Consider the following 17,096-nt stretch of genomic DNA (forward strand, 5'->3'; position numbering starts at 1 on the left):
TCTATAGATAAAGATCTATTTTGTGTATTTATTTTCAAAATTTTAGACCCAGTAGTTTCGGAGATAAAGGGGGAGGAACGGTCATTTTTTGCCTATTTTCTTGAATAACTTCTAAATTGTTTATCCTAAAATTATAAAAAATATATATTTGAGATTCTCACAATTAGCTCTTTCATTTGGTATGTAACACAATATAGTTTGAAAAACTTTATTTTTTAATTTTCTCGTTTACCCCCCGAAATTGGCCCCCATGTTTAAAATTTATTTGTTTACGTTACATGTCCGTCTTTGGGTCACAAACTTACATATGTACACCAAATTTCAACTTGATTGGTCCAGTAGTTTCGGAGAATGTGACAGACGGACAGACAGACAGGCGCACGAGTAATCCTATAAGGGTTCCGTTTTTTCCTTTTGAGGTACGGAACCCTAATAAGATTATTTACATTAATAAAATATAACATCAACATACTCATAAAAAATATGTAAACAACAAATTTTTAGCAAGAGCATGCAATATATATAATATGAAATATTCACACATTGATTTGTTCCAGCATAGGTGTAATAAATTTGTTTCTGTCATCAAACAAAATAAAAAACATAAAAAATTTCAAATTTCGTTAACTCGTAGCTAGTAATAAAATTGTAAAAAAAAAAAAAAAATGTAATCTTGTGTTGTTATGATTGTTATTGTAATTGTACCTATTTGATTTCAAATTCTAAATTGAAAATTGTGCTTGTTATTTTCCAAATTCTAAATTATGCTTGTTATATTTTTAATCGTGCTCGTGGAATATTACTGGATGTTATTGTTAAATTCAACTTACTACTTATTCAAAATACCTAATAATTGTACTTTTTTTTCGGAGCAAAGGAATTTTGTATTAACTATAAGTGGAAACTCTTTTGGCCTATGTTCTAACTATATCTTTTACCCTATTGTGCTGTATGTTTCCCAAATAAATAAATAAAATTAAATAGCTATACGACGCGGATATAGGTGTAACTGAGATAAAACACGGTAAAAAGATTAGACAGCTGAATTGTAGTGAGTGATTGAACTAGTGATTCAATGGCCGCCCTTATTATGTAACAGTTGTAACAACAGTCTTTGTTTCTGAGGCAAGTTCATTAGCAAACCTTTATCGGATGTCTGTATCTTTACACTGCACGCGAATATGCTTTCTATTGGGCTTACTTATCTGATGAACGATATTTCAATAGGTTGTCCTAAACTTCGACCCAAGGCTGTTCCTTCCTAAAGCCCCATTTAGAATAGAATATATTTAATAGAATAAAATTTTATTCGTAAGCGCAAACAAACAAGACATTAAGTACATAATTATTTACATAACATTTATACTAAAGGTTTTGTCTAGAAATATGAGTTTAAAAATTAAATACGTCTAATTTTTGCGTTTCGGCTCGTTTTAGGGTTCCGTACCTAAAAGGAAAAAAGGTAACCCTTATAGGATCACTAGTGCGTCTGTCTGTCTGTCCGTCTGTCACAGCCTATTTTCTCCGAAACTACTGGACCAATTAAGTTGAAATTTGGTATACATATGTAAGTTAGTGACCCAAAGACGGACATGTAACATAAACAAATGAATTTTAAACATGCGGGCCACTTTCGGGGGGTAAATGAGAAAATTAAAAAATAAAGTTTTTCAAACCATATCGTGTTATATATCAAATGAAAGAGCTCATTGTGGGAATCTCAAACATATTTTTTTTATAATTTTATGATAAACAATTTAGAAGTTATTCAAGAAAATAGGCAAAAAATGACCATTCCCCCCCTTTATCTCCGAAACTACTGGATCTAAAATTTTGAAAAAAATACACAAAATAGATCTTTACCTATAGATTACAGAAAAACCTATTAGAAATTGCAGTCAAGCGTGAGTCGGACTTAATTACTTAGTTTTTGATCCGACCCCTACGGGTTTTTTAAAGACATTTCACTCACGTTTCACATAAAAAATACATTGTCTATATTATGTAATGTAAGGAACCCTTGGAACGGGAGTCCGACTCGCACTTGGCCGGTTTTTTTATAAATGTGGGCATCTCATATCTAGTAGGGTGATAAAATCTGGTCATTTAAGTGGATTTCTGCAAAATATCATAAGTTTTTGCAATAATGTGATAATAGTTATTGAATAAAACGATAATAAACCGATCTCTCGTTCCTTTTCTTATATTTTTATATTATTCAAATATCAGAAAAAATCGAATATTCGAATACCTGAAAGTCGAATATTTGCAATCCCTACATGCAATTTTCGTTACATTGCGGTATTTGGTCGATCGACTGAATACCTACGTACCTAGTGTACCTACTGTGTAATTAGTTAACAAGGTACCGAAATTGCATGCAAGTTCTTTAGCCTAATGGGGCTTGAATAATAATCTTGTTTAAAGAAAATATTGACTTCTCTCAGATATGGTACCCTGCACTTGCAGATGAAGTGCATAATTATTTTCCGTCGTATTTTTACGGAAACGTACGAACCTGTCTTGTTATCTCAGTACGTCAGTCTCAGTACAAGAGATACTGACGTTGACTAAAGTAGCATGACAAATACGAACGTTTCCGAGAAAATACGATGGAAAACATTTATGCACTACATCTGTACCTCCTGTTGCAAAAAAAACGAGTTTTTAGTTTTACTTTGTTTTTATTTAGTCTGAAGCTTTTTTTTTAAGTTGCTTCGTAGGCAGGGTCACTAGTCACTACCAACTAGGCTTAGGAGGCCGTTAAATATAATAATGGCCAGCAGGTATAAAAGTCGTGCACCGATCGTAGCTGCTGGGTAGTTTGGTAGTTAATCGGCCCCTTCATTCTCGCTAGCCAGGCTCAGTACTACTCAGTAGAAAGCTCTCGAGATATTCTATAGATTACCGAAATTACTATAGGTTTGTAAGTGCATTACTCTCTTGGGTAGGTAGCCGTCCATTAAGTCATTACGAGTATATGAGCATTAAGCATCAATTGTATAATCGTATATCGTAGCTATGTTTAATCTAATGAATAGGCAATTATAATTATATCGTCTGATAGGTATGTTCTCCTAGTTGGTATGATAGTTTTTTCTGTTTATTTGTATTCTTTGTGGATAGACGGGCAATATTCTATATAAATATTATCTTATAAATGGCAGGCCCGAACCGAACTAATACAAAGTATACAGGTTTATCTACACACATATCATAAACCCTCTTTCATCTATGTTGCCTTCAAAAACCGTAAATAATGGCCAACATTAAGATAAACTGTTTTGTTACAGCAAATTTCTTATCTGTGAAATGTTGTAATATATAGCTGCATAGCTGCATTATTATATCCAAATCGATTTGGCAATGACATTCATATTTCCAACATATCTGAAAAAAAAAGCAGTTTGATTTCACCCTTATTCTAATATCAGTCGAGATGACGTTTTATTCGTAATGATATGTCAATTGAATACAATTTTGACAAACCTCGCATGTTAGTGTATCTAACGATATGCAATGGACCCCGACTCTAGGTTGTCTCTAAATAAATAAATAAACTACGGTTGCGTGACATGCGTGGAAAAATTCCCACTTCGTTCTTTTCTTAAACCCAAACTCGTATTTTAATGCCTTTCATTATGTAGCAGTCATATAAACTACTATTATGTTAAAAGTTATGGTTCATCTTTAGAAAAGTTGTTTACCTTTCTACTTATTTATCTTTTATTTGATCTGAAGGCATTTTGGTCGTAATAACATAAAGAAATCAAGTTTAACGTGTCAAAATTTAACTGACCCAATAACAGAAAGCATTTTACAACTAGCTAGGGCGCAACCTTGAAGCATGCTGAATTGTTGCGTAACGTAGTGCCTTCACCGAACGTGACTCACGCATCTATATTTCGATTTTTTTGAAGTTTCCACCTTTACTTACAGTAATTTGCGAGCAACGAAGAGCAATCAACATTCTTCAGTTTTTTTTGGGCAAAAGTATTTTAGAAGCAATCCAGTCGCATCGTACTAATTGCATGTGTACTTTTACTATTAATCGCGTTTTGTAACGTGAATGAGGTATTTTCAGATCATTTCAATATCGATTTAATATCAGTGTCCCCTTTATTCTCATGTTATGTGTATTGCCTTTCTGACTGTGTATGATGTGGAAAGTGAGTGTTGCAGTACTAAAAGTGTTTTATGTGCTTATAGTGGTCAAAAGGTATTGTGGTTCCTTTGTAGGTACACTATTTTGTGTCAACTGTCAGGCAACGAATGTGTATTAGGTATAGCCGCTAGGCGAGAGCCACCGTCGCGCACGCAGCCAATACTAACGAGAGCAGGTGTTGTAGGAAATGGTCGCAAATCGAGCACAGACGCACCTCCGTCACATTTCCGTGGCTCCAGGTGCCATTCCAATCGCTCAGCGAACGCAAACTAATCGTGGGGCAAACGCACATGCTTGCTCTATCATTACGTATAGTTTTTTACGGATCTTGAGGTCACCAATCTAATGGGTTTTACCTTGCCCAAACTAGATAAGCAATAGGAATAGGTATGGCCAGGAAACTATCTCAAGTATCTCGCAAACTGGATATGTAGCGATCGGACAAAGACCTAGCGGTCATTCCCTCGATCTGGAGCTAGGAAAGTTGCACACGAACGCTTATATAAATGCCTGAACTTGATACAGTAGTGCACTTTTCCATGTGACTTCGCCTAGAGCGCTTTTCTTTTCACATTAGAAAATAATGTATTTTATAATTTGCAAAGCTTAAACGTCCATCATGTCGAAGAGGATTCTAGTAAGTTTTAAAGCTATTAATTTTTTTAAAGTAAATTAACAGGAGATTTGTATGTATGTACTTTTACAATCGTATGTTACGCAAAGCAAATAAGCCGTTTAATGAGGAAGCTGATTGATGGTGTTCTACGCCTTTCTTTAACAGGCGATGATGGATGATTAAACTCATTAAACTAATTGGTGTTTTCAGATGTTCGTGGCTTTCGCCGCGTTGGTATGTGCGAACGAAGTGGAAGATTCGGAGCAGAAGAAACGAGGCGCCGGTAAAGGGACTAGCTTAAACTCTATCCCTACTGGAGCCCAAAAGCCAGACTACACGTACCAGGTTTATTCTCAGACCCCGAGTTCACAGGGCAGTTCTTACCAACCTCAAGTCTCGAATTCTTTTTATCCAAGTCAAGCATCAAGTCAATACTACTCAGTACCGAGTCAGCAGGAGGTATCCCCAGGGTATTCTCCTCAACCACAAATAAACCTAATTCCTCCGCCGGCTACTTCACAATTTCTTCCCATCAATTTTGTTCCAAGTCCAGGTTATCAATCCAAATATCAAATAATCCCTTCTAAAACAGCAAACGGGAACATACAGCTACTTATACAACCGTCCTCTAATTACCAGTCGAGTCCTTTTCTGCAGTATCCTCAGTCACTGTTTTCACCTAATCCCGCAAACCATCAGTACAGTCAGCAGCAGCAACTTCAGCTGCCATCTCAGCAACAATTTAATGTGGCCTCTCCGTACCAGCAATTGCCTTTAGGTCAGCCTTACTTCGGCCAGCCGTCTACTATGTTTCTTTTAGCGCCGCCGAATCCTTATAATAACCTGTTGTATCCTGGTCCGAACCCTTCTCAAAGTTTTTACAACTACTATCCATCGAATGCCCAGCAGAAGTATAATTTATCTTATGGATCCTCTTCACAGCCGTCGGTTGAGTATGAGAAAGTCCAGGGGCCTGTATCGTCGGGCTTGCCGAAGGAAGATAATGATATCGGGACGCACGGGAGCGACTTCGTCCCTTCGGATTCCAGTAGCAGCTACAAGACAGCGTACGCGACTAGCCGCAGCGGCACGTACTCCAAGCTAAAATGACTGTGTAAACGAATTTAAACTATTTAGTTACCGCTAGTTGCTTTAATTTAGTCGTATGTTACAGGTGTTCAGTTGCCATTTATATTATGTTACAGTGTTATTTATTAATATGTGGCAGTTGTTGGTAATGTTATTAAATGTACAAAATAAAATATGTAACTATGTGTTTAAAGTGTTTTAATTTGCTTATTTTAAACCCGTATTCACATCACTTGCGGTTAAATAATCATGTATAAAAAAATCTAAATAAATAATAAATTATTCATAGTTTTAGAAATACAAGACCCGATCAGTCAGTCATGCAATCAGCATGACTGACATGTACCAATATGGTTTATGTCAATTCCTCCACTCCAGAGATCCAGTGAGATGAATATCTAAAGACACATCATACTAGTCACACCTAAAACTCTGAAAGATCATGTACCTACGTTTCAGGGCGATAGACACACTAAATAATATCTACGTTAAATTACATTTACTGGTCACCCTTTTCTTCGTGATTGAACTTTTATAGATGAAATTGCAAAGCGGACCTTGGGTTGAATCAGACACAAAATATATGAGAGAGAGTGTAAGAGAGAGAAAGTCAGAGATGTAAAATAGCATTGAAAACGTAAATATATGCATAAAACCCTAAGAATAAATAATGATTATTTCATTACTTTTATGATATCGCCTAACCGTATGCAAGACGTTTAAACGATTTTTGCCCTTAAGGTGGTTCACCGGGAATGTCCCCGATTGTACATATATTTAATTATATTTGTATGGTACTGTATTGTATACGGTCACTAATTCGAAATATGTACATAACTAATACATTACTAATGTAAGTGCTAATTCTATGTTATGTTATAGGTTCAACGCACAATCCTACTTCCATACAGTGTCACCTGAAAGACATGCCCTGCCCAGGAAATATATCGTGCATTACTATATAATTGATGGTCATTTGAATGCAATAGCATCTAGTTACATCCTACATGAAGAATTTTATTTTTGTTGGTAATAAAAGTATTGGATAAATAATTAATTTCTGGTAGTTCTATTTATTTTGACACAGACTTCAGGACGCCAGCGGTGTCAGCATGGTTGCATTTTTATCACCTGTCACTATGCCTGTCAGATACATGTTAGAACGTGACAGGCATGGTGATAGGCGATAAAAAATGCTACCGTGCTAAGCCCGCAGGCTCCCATGAACCGCAGCAAAAAGCCGGGACAACGCTAGTACTATGATGACTGTACGTGGGAAAAAATACTACACCGTCGTACAGCCAAGAGATACCAACTTCGATACCAACTTTATTAAGTTTCCCTTTTAATTCTCCAATTCTGTCTTATAATTTGTGATCACGATGTCACCCTGGTTGTCTCGACGCGCTACGTAATTAGACAAGTTTGTTTTCAGTGCAAGTGATTTTACGGGTTTCCCTTCCATAAGCCCTGCGCACGCGCTCGCGCCCGCTCTATCGATCGTAAATCGAACTTTCACTTTAATCTTAACGCGCAATAAGTAAAGCTAAACACTTTATCCTAATTTCACTTTCTCAAAGTATGCTATTCAGATCCTTGAAATTTAGAAGCTCGGTTAAAATAAAATGTAAAAAAATATTAATCAGTTGCCATATATCTTTTAGGACTACTAGCCTTTTTAGGGTTCCGTACCCAAAGGGTAATAAAAACGGGACCCTATTACTAAGACTCCACTGTCCGTTTGTCACCATCAGTGTGTCATGAGCCGTGATAGCTAGACAGTTGACATTTTCATTCATTTTCATTGGTTTTGCCGCTATAACAACAAATAATAAAAACAGAATAAAATAAATAATAAAGTGGGGCTCCCATACAACAAACATGATTTTTTTGCCGTTTTTTGCGTAATGGTACGGAACCCTTCGAGCACGAGTCCGACTCGCACTTGGCCGGTTTTTTCTGCCCGATCTCCGGGATCGATCAATGATTTCAGTATTGATCTCACTTTTTAGTCTTTCTCTCATGAGTACCACATGCAGGTATTAGAAGTAACATAGGGACGATATATACCTAGTTATCACTGGATTAATTATTCGTATGTAATTTGTACCTATTTCTTGTAGTAGGTAACTTCAACCAGTTTTATATTACAAAACATAGCTAACGTATAGGAAGTCACATTGGCACGCTTTAATTACACTATTCCAATGACTTATCAGCACATAAATTAACAGACATGCTTAAACTTAAATACAAATATGACATAACAAGTTGGGCCATTTATTATAATTAGTACTTGCTTCGCTTTTCAAGTAAATTGGCACGTCTATTTGCCACTAATCACGTCAAATTAACGTGAGAATAAAAACTTGTGTGGTGATGTAACTCTTATCATTATCACTTGTGGGTGCTGGTGCTGGGTGCTACCAGCACAGTGCACAGAGTACGTAAATACAGAATGAACTGTTTCAAAAACACGTTTTATGAGATGAGAGAGACGAGAAGTGAGGAGCCACGCTAATAAGCTTTTATTTGCATTGGCTTTGCTAATATGACAACTAGGCGCTCTTGTGAGCTCAACTGAGGGGAGCCTGGGAGTAGCTGGGGGGAGCTAGGGACCATGGAAGGCAATTGCTATGAAATATTTACGTCAATGCCCCGGCGCCGTTAGTTTAACAATAACTCAAACAGTCAAACTAAAAATTATGTTTACATTTTGCGCCATAATACAAAGCAGTCAGGTGCAAAAGTGTAAACATATCTTTGACGTCGACTGTACCTTATTGTTTTTTGTAAATCAATTTATAAATTTTGCTCGTATAACAGGTACCTAGTATAAATGCAAATCTAAATGGATGTAAAAGAAAAGTCGAGTGGAAAGAATAAAACCTGGCTGACTGGCTGGCTGGCTGGTTTATTTGTAAATATAATCGAAATTATTCGATTTTAAAATAAAAAATTTGCTAGTTTAACAAAAAAGGATAGGATACTGTTTAAGAAGTGGGTAGTGTGTAACAGTGAAAGGAGTTCGGTTCGCCCAACTAATTGCCGCGTTATTCGTATCATTCCGATTGCAAGTGGGATGAGCAATCGAACCACCTGTTATAGGATGTTGCACATTTCTGATTACGATGTACGAGTAGGTACATGCATGCCTTGTATCGTAATATTGACTTGTAGATTGAGATTATATGATTAATTGATTATATATTTTTTTATTTACAAGAACGGTAAAAACCAATTTTACTTATAAATCCATAGTTTGAATATTTCATTCTTAAGGAACATATAACTAGTGGCTCTGTGAGCTGTAGACCTTGTTTGATAAAGTCTACAAGTCTCCATGGACCGGTCTGTTCATTTACTTTTTATACAATCTCAATTCCAAATCATTGTCGATGATATCAAGATAATTCGACCTTTATTTCGGAGGTTTAAGACTTAAAGCGTAGCGGCAAATTGAAGTATCGTAAGATGTAATAGTAAGGGCTATTTATTATAGTTAAAAATATTACCTAACGAGAGTCCTACATTTGACGTGCTGGTGGATGTGCTGTAATACTTTGGGCCTTCCATTTCCCGGCATGATCCTAGATCTTACGGAACGCTAACATGGTTGTGTTAAAACAAGATTTAAATTAAAGATAAGTACGTACCACGCGGGTACAGATATCTTATGGATTATGATCATTCGTAAGATAGCTAGAAACCTACCAAAAGTCAATGGAAACGTATCGATCAACTTTTACGAGTTTGTGTAAGCTTTTTTCCTTAAATCAGATTACGTACATTGTTGGGAACTAGCGTAGTTTTTTTTTCTCAGGACCAACCTAGAACTGCACATGTTTTCTAATTATCAGTTCATTAAACTAAGCAAGGCACTCCTGATTTAAAGGCACTCCTAAGAAAACGTGTCATTAACTAGTAATGATTTTTCCCACAGCCACTTTTATTTTCACCAGCTACTTGCTTAGTGCTAAATACAGCAATGTAAAGCCTATGATCGATTCGAGCTCACTTGCATTTAATAGTCACACCGGTCCAGTACTTGTGGATCAAGTGCGTTATTCTGGATACTGACGTTTATGACCAAAAGGGAAGTCACGTATCGCGTTTCCCAGAAGTTATACAACCTGTGTTAAAGTATTTAATATCGGAAGTACGGTTAGGAATTTTGCTGGGAAAAGTTACGTAGGTTACCGGATAGATGTTATTTTAATGGAAGACGGATATTTATGTTATTTATCTTGGGACATTTCCAGGAAGGATGGAATCATGCCAAAGAAGAGATACCAATAATCGAATGTTATTGTTTAGTAAAAGATATTAAAAAAAATGATAACAAGGAAAATTATACTTGATGCCAACGGGCAATTGACCGTAGTCCATTATGTTCTTTTACATAATAACAATTACCATCGCTTTATAGGTACCTACCGAAATCAATTCTTGGTAACCAATTCACAAGGCGTTACACACACCGATGCATCCACAGTTCCGAAAGATGTTCGCTGACCGGAACCGTTGAATAACAGTGTAAGTTATGTAATATGATATGAGGCTCGAAGTGGGCCGATCTATATTGCTCCTTTTGTTTACTTTTTGCTCTACCATTGAAAAGTGTTCTATATTCGAGTACAAATGAAGACAAATTAAAGTAGCCGAATTTCGACCTTACTTCATTGCAATAATGTTCATAAATATTCTCCCGGTAATGGTATTTAGTAAGTATTATTATACACAGTAAATTGACAATGAAAAATGAAATGAAAATTAATAACATTTAATAATTTAATCAGTTTAATTTTATTTATAACGAATTTTAATTTCATTTTTATTGTAATGTTTAATTTTAATCTTAGGTTAATATAATTTGTATTGTGTGGACCCTTGTTGTCTGTAAATAAATAAATGATTATGATTATGAAAATGGTTTATGGTGATTCTGATAGCAACTGCAGCAGCGTACAACGATGCTCTTGCAACGTTACGGCAGTGGGAAATGGTTTCCCTGCCAATTTCCTGGATAAATTAATCGCGACAGCAATGCAGCAGTATAACGATAGCAACGCTGCTGCCGCGTGTTGACGTAGGCGAACAACACGCGAACGCGAAGCAAAGCGATGCGGCGCGGAGTGAATCAATCCTTTGATACCTATAGAAGTGTTCTACGTGGGCGATCTCGTTGCGAACGCGAACGCCGTGGGCCCGCCGCGCCGCTTCGCTTCGCCTTCGCGAGTTGTTCGCTTACGTAAGACGCAGCGGTACTTCGTTTTGATTGACTTCATACGAACTGTTAACTCGAAACACACGATCCGATGCCTGATTGACAGAAAAGAGTTCATAGGTACGGTACACCACTTTTGATCGTTAAGTTAACATTAATGTGTTACTAAACTAATTTTTCTTTGTGTAGGCCATGTTTAGGTTGTTTCTTAATGGTGTGTTTTTGTGTTTAGTAAAATTATATATTGTATAAACTATGTGTATAGACCTAGCCAGTGTTTGAATCGACCTTAACAAAACTTTTTTACAATCAGGTATCATTTGGGTATCACATAATTTGTCAACACTTTCATTGAGGTGTATTTATGTAAAAGGAATTGAAAATTCACACTGAATAAAATTTAAGATGTCTGATAGGATGTCTATTGCTGTTGTATGTTTTATGAACTAATTTATTTTATCTCAGTAGATACGTAGAGTAAGCTCTGTCTCCAACCAACTGTAAATCCAGTGTATTAAAGTTGGTAGGAGATAATGCTTATTACCAACGTATGATTATAGAATGACAAACAAATGAAAAACAAATATTTTACTACCCGCTAGTTATGGATTTCACACTGATTTAATTTTTAATTTAATTTTATTTTATTTTTATCCTATTGTATCACAGTTCTATTACTTATTTATTGTACTTATCCTTATTTACTACACGTGTTACAATTATAAACTTACAACTTACAATGCACGCTTCTTATGAAACTACTTATGATATTTTTTTTGAAATTGGTTACCTCGTTAATTTTTTTCATCAGTCCTTTTTGATTAGGTGGACCTAAGTAATAAACGATAAATGGAGCAACAAATATTTTAAGAATGCCTTTTCGTGTTAAGGTGTGTGTAAGAGTTCTCAACTCTTACACACACCTGATCCCGTCGCGAGTCGTCAGCGCTCCTGTCAAAGTGTCAAAAACCGCTCCCTCATTGCACAAGGTGCCCGAGCCGACCCTGTCTGTCAACCCAAGAGTGCCAAATGCTAGACAACCATAGACTACTTCTCACAAATTCCGCATTGTAAAGCTTTCTTAAGTCCCCGGCAAGCTCGGCCGAATTTCACCTTCCCATACAAACGGAGTTTGATTATCATTATTGAACTACGTGTTGGATTGTAATGAAACTGCACAAACAATGACATGAGGTATATCTAGGTCTGTAATTAGTTTATACAGCGTGGAAAAAAATAATGGGCCCTGGAGGGAAAGTGCCTTAAAAACTTAAGCTCATTTTACTTAGAGGAAACATTCTTTTTATCTCGTGTGCAGCGGCGGTAGCATGGTCGCATTTTTATCGCATGTCATAATCATAACTATAATCATTTTATTCATAAAACCAATTTACATGTCAAAAACTTAAAAATAGATTACAGTTAAAATATAAATGGAGATAAAACTTAAAATTAAGATTAAGATTAAAATTAACCTAATAAATAATGCCTGCCTGTCACGTTCTAACAAGTATGTAAGTGCGAAAGTGACGGGCATAGTGACAGGCGATAAAAATGAAACCACGCTGCGCCCGCATGATTGATGATGCTTCAGAATCAAAACTTCTGTGTCAGTCTGAACGATTCGAACTTTAAGACGTCAAATATTAGGTCTAGAAACGATATGGATTAGATATGTCAGTGTCAAAAACGTCACTTTAGACACTGACACATCTAATCCATATCGTTTCTAGACCTAATATTTGACGTCTTAAAGTTCGAATCGGGCCGATAGTGTGGTAAAGGTGAAAGCAACGCGTCTTATGTGTAGTCCATCTAGTAGCTAAGTGATCTGTATTCTGTGATGTTAACACAAGCTTAACCCCCCGCTGACACTGTGGATAACAATCTCGAACAAACACATCCGAGTGTTTATTTGCTTCTAATTGGTTAGTTTAGGTTAGCAATACAAAATTTGTATTCGCTGCATTTGTATTACAAATGCAGCGAACCGTTAAGTTTTTCTTTGTATTTTCTCACGGTTAAATATCGTGTTCCGTTCTGATTAAATAGATAGGTTAAATAAAAAAAAATAAGAAATTTGCCTGACCTTCGATAAATTATAAATTCGGGACTTCCATAAAAGATGCAGCTGGGATAAGTGGTCTCTAGCTGGTGTAGTTGACGTAGGTAGGAGTACAGTACCACTGGAAGTACCTAGTCCACAGACCACATGGACACCCAATATGAAGCTCTCATAATTCTCGTAAGTCCCCGTGTCCTTGTACAAGTACGAATTCAGTTCGAGTTTTGGACTCAAAGAAATAAAATAAAGTTCCAAATTCAAAAGCGCCAAATGGAAGCATGCACCGTGGTGACTGCGAGTTGTTTTACATGCTCCACCTTGTAGTTCAGTTGGTCTGTGAACTACTCAGTAATCACCAATAAATTAATTGACCTATTAATATGATGTAATAAATTAATTGACCTCTGCACTTCCCTCACATAATTGTTTTGCTTTTCAAACAAACAGTTTAATTTAGGGCGAGTTATTATTTTCTGACATATTAATTAAAATTTTGTAAACATTTCCTGCAATAATCTCAAGTTTTAAAGTAAAATTTGTCAAAATATACTCTCAAGTATAAGAAAATACAATCGGATTTCAATTCGTTAAATTGAGTAAGTTCCGAGCATTCGAAAGTTAACTATATATGACCCGCACTCAATTGGCTGTTAATAGCTTGTATATGCTTTGATTACTTTTAAAATGGTTACCGCTACTGCGTGATTACTTAATTAGAGTTCTTTTCTCATGATGTTTATTCATGAATTAGTAGTGTGTAATTCTATTCTTTGAATACACGACTGAACGAATGGATCTAGATTTAGTTTGAGCAATTCCGATGAGGTGTGGTGAATACTATTAGCGTTAATTAATATAGTTTGGCCTATGACTGTCTCGTTACAAACATAGACAGAGAGTCATACTTTCTTTGTCTTATGCTAGTACTAGTACCCAAAAGACAGGGATGAGTATAATTTTCCAAGTTATTACTGACTGACAAGTTGTGTTTGCCAGACTATATTTGAGTTGTGTTGGGGTCAACTGGTCAAAGATGTCCATTGTCCGAAAATACTTGTTACACTGTTTTTAAGTAAACGTTGACCATTCGTCAGGTAATAGGAATGTTGACATGAATCGTGAATATATAATAGTACATTTCGATGCTAGTGCGGAATGCTAATACACCACGAGTACCGAGATATCTTGCCACGAGCCGTGCGTAGGCGAGTGGCAAGACTCGGGACGAGTGAAGAATGACATTTCCGCACGTGTATCGAACGACGTTTTTTAATACAGTTGCGAAAAAATAAGAAAAGCAACAAGTACGGAATGGAATTCGAAACATTTATATTATTAATTCTGTGACATCATTGACATTGACATTATGAAGAAGTGTTTTTCTAGCTTTTATTCGACTAGAATAGATTTTGTTATTATTATTGAACCCACTTCAATGAGTTTTTTTTCAAATGCATGTTCTATAAGACAGAAACAATTGTAAATATTAAAACATTGTTCTTTTATTACCTAAATATAGTTATTTATGATTATTTGTGTATCGTATATTTATAAAAACAATATAGAATGTTGCCTTTGGAAACTTAAAACATTCTTGCAGTAAGATAATACGCCTCTTCTTTGACAGGCGTTCCGTTCCATTCAGACAACGTATTAAGAACGGTTTTTCAACATTAAAAAATAAACGTGTTATAATACTTATAATGATGAAGAGGTAAGTAGTAAAATATGAAATATGCATATTTTTCGTATTCTTACATTAACAGTAGATTTTTATGTTGATAACGACGTTTAAAGGAAACTAATCAATAAGTAGTCATGAATTGGAACAAGTAAAAATTTAAAAAAATTGGAAAAGAAAAAAGCACTAGTTCGCGAAAACCAACTTTCCGCACGCTAAAGAGCCACGAAAAGTAGCACTTTTTGAGCAACTGTATTAAAAAATGTTTTTCCATAGCAGGGAATATTAGAATGCTGAAAATCATATTTTGTAAGTGTAAATATGCGTAATAAATTAAATAAAAATATTTAAAAGTATTTAATTTAATGCCCAGCATCACGTGACTGCAAACGCAAATTGTAGCGCGGGACGTCACGACGTGAGAAACACGCATAGTAGACAATTTTTTCAAACCAGCGGCGGTAGCGCGGTCGCATTTTTATCGCTTGTCACCATGCCTGTCACGTTCTAAAAAGTATTAAGTGTGAATGTGACGGGCATAGTGAGAGGCGATAAAAATGGAACCATGCTGCGCCCGCTGGTGGTCCTCTGGCATTGACAGCAGTTTGTTTATCACATCGTTACGTCATCGAGATCACATGACAGCTTGGAACGTAACACTAAACTAATTAGTCGATTTTTTTATTAAAAATTTATGAATAAACAAATATTTTCTTTTTGCAATAATTACGTGTCTATCTATGAAATGAAATAGTTCTAAAAAAATGTCAACGTCCCTATTGTTTACAATCATCGCTGAAATATAAAAAAATAGGACGGTCTTCATCTTCAAGGTTTTGTTTGTTATTACAATAATAATCGTTAAAATAGTAAGTACCTACTAACTTACCGTGTCCAAATCCAAATATAATCACCATCATTACTGCAGAGAATGCTGAGGTTCATAATTGAATTTCTATTAAAAGGTTCCCAGTGATGGGAAAATAATCTCCTAACCAGGTCTCACTTTAATTTGAAAATTAATTGGCGACTGAACATTACATGTATCTGCAAGTTGCGACCTAATTTGTTAATCTACAACTAAAGCAAAGTATTTCTCTCTGCTTAACAAGTGCAAGCTGATCGAACGTTCGAATTTTGAACGAGTCTTGACTCTTGACCTCAAGATCTGCGGAGAGATACAGAGTACATTTCGATGCTAGTGCGGAAAGTATGTCATTACTTCACGAGTACCAAGTATTGCGTGTTAAAAAGGGGCGTGGCAAAAAGGGGCATAGCAAAAAGGGGCGTGGCACAAAGGGGCGTGGCACAAAGGGGCGTGGCTTGGGATGTGGCCCCACCCCCCGTGCGCTGGAACTCTCATATTATTACATTTAAAAAAGCTGGAACTTTCCGCATTCCGTAAAGCAGCAATTTTTGAGCAACTGTATTAAAATAGTAGATTGTATGACTAGGGAATTAAACGATTCATTTTAGGCGAGGTGCGGATTTTAGCTACCCGAGCCGGAACGGCGAGGGTCGATAGGCACAGCGAGGTTAAAACGGGTTTTATTACCGAGTTAAGGATGACTCACGTTAGACCGGGCCGTGACCGGGCCGGAGCTTCCGGCGCTTCGTTTTCTATGGAAAGCATCACGTGATCACCTGTCATGTCATAGAAAAGTAAGCGCCGGAAGCTCCGGCCCGGTCACGGCCCGGTCTAACGTGAGTCATCCTTAATACACTCTACTTTTCACTTTGAATAAAAAAAACAACAGGTAGGTATGTATTTATTTTATATTTTATGAAATATTAAAAGTACAATTGGTACAATGTTTAATATGTAGAGCTATGTTTATCCCGGGTTGAATAATTGTATTCAAAAATATGTATACATATTTTCCCTAGGGACTAAAATACGATTTTTGCCCCGCTTTGCAAGTCTAATATTATTATTGCAGGTTAATTAGAGCATGAGAAGTGAAAATATATTTATGACTTTCGAGCGTACGACTGTTTTATTAAAAAAACGATGAAAAGTATTTTTGAATTACACATTAAATATCGAGTGGTATCTAGCACCTGCTTAAGAGACCACCTACTATTTGTTTTGGGTTGCTGATATAAGTAGGTATTTTAGATATTTTTAGGACCAAATATAGTTATTTTCGTCATATTAAAGTATGTTTTCGGGCAAGATTAAGATATGATCACGATATTTCAAACGCAAAAATTTCAAAAGCGCCTTAAATACATTTTATTAGTATTATTAGA

The 17,096-nt window shown here is 36.0% G+C and overlaps 1 protein-coding gene across 1 annotated transcript; it reads left to right on the forward strand.

The window, feature by feature from the left end:
- The first annotated feature begins 4,688 nt into the window (after positions 1-4,688).
- LOC134747905 (uncharacterized) lies at positions 4,689-5,891 on the forward strand. Its single transcript, XM_063682582.1, has 2 exons — positions 4,689-4,802; positions 4,992-5,891. The coding sequence occupies exons 1-2, from the start codon at positions 4,785-4,787 to the stop codon at positions 5,889-5,891; spliced, it is 918 nt and encodes a 305-aa protein (XP_063538652.1). The 5' UTR covers positions 4,689-4,784.
- The last annotated feature ends 11,205 nt before the right edge of the window (positions 5,892-17,096 follow it).

Source organism: Cydia strobilella, chromosome 15, assembly GCF_947568885.1.
Source record: "Cydia strobilella chromosome 15, ilCydStro3.1, whole genome shotgun sequence".
Taxonomy (NCBI): domain Eukaryota; kingdom Metazoa; phylum Arthropoda; class Insecta; order Lepidoptera; family Tortricidae; genus Cydia; species Cydia strobilella.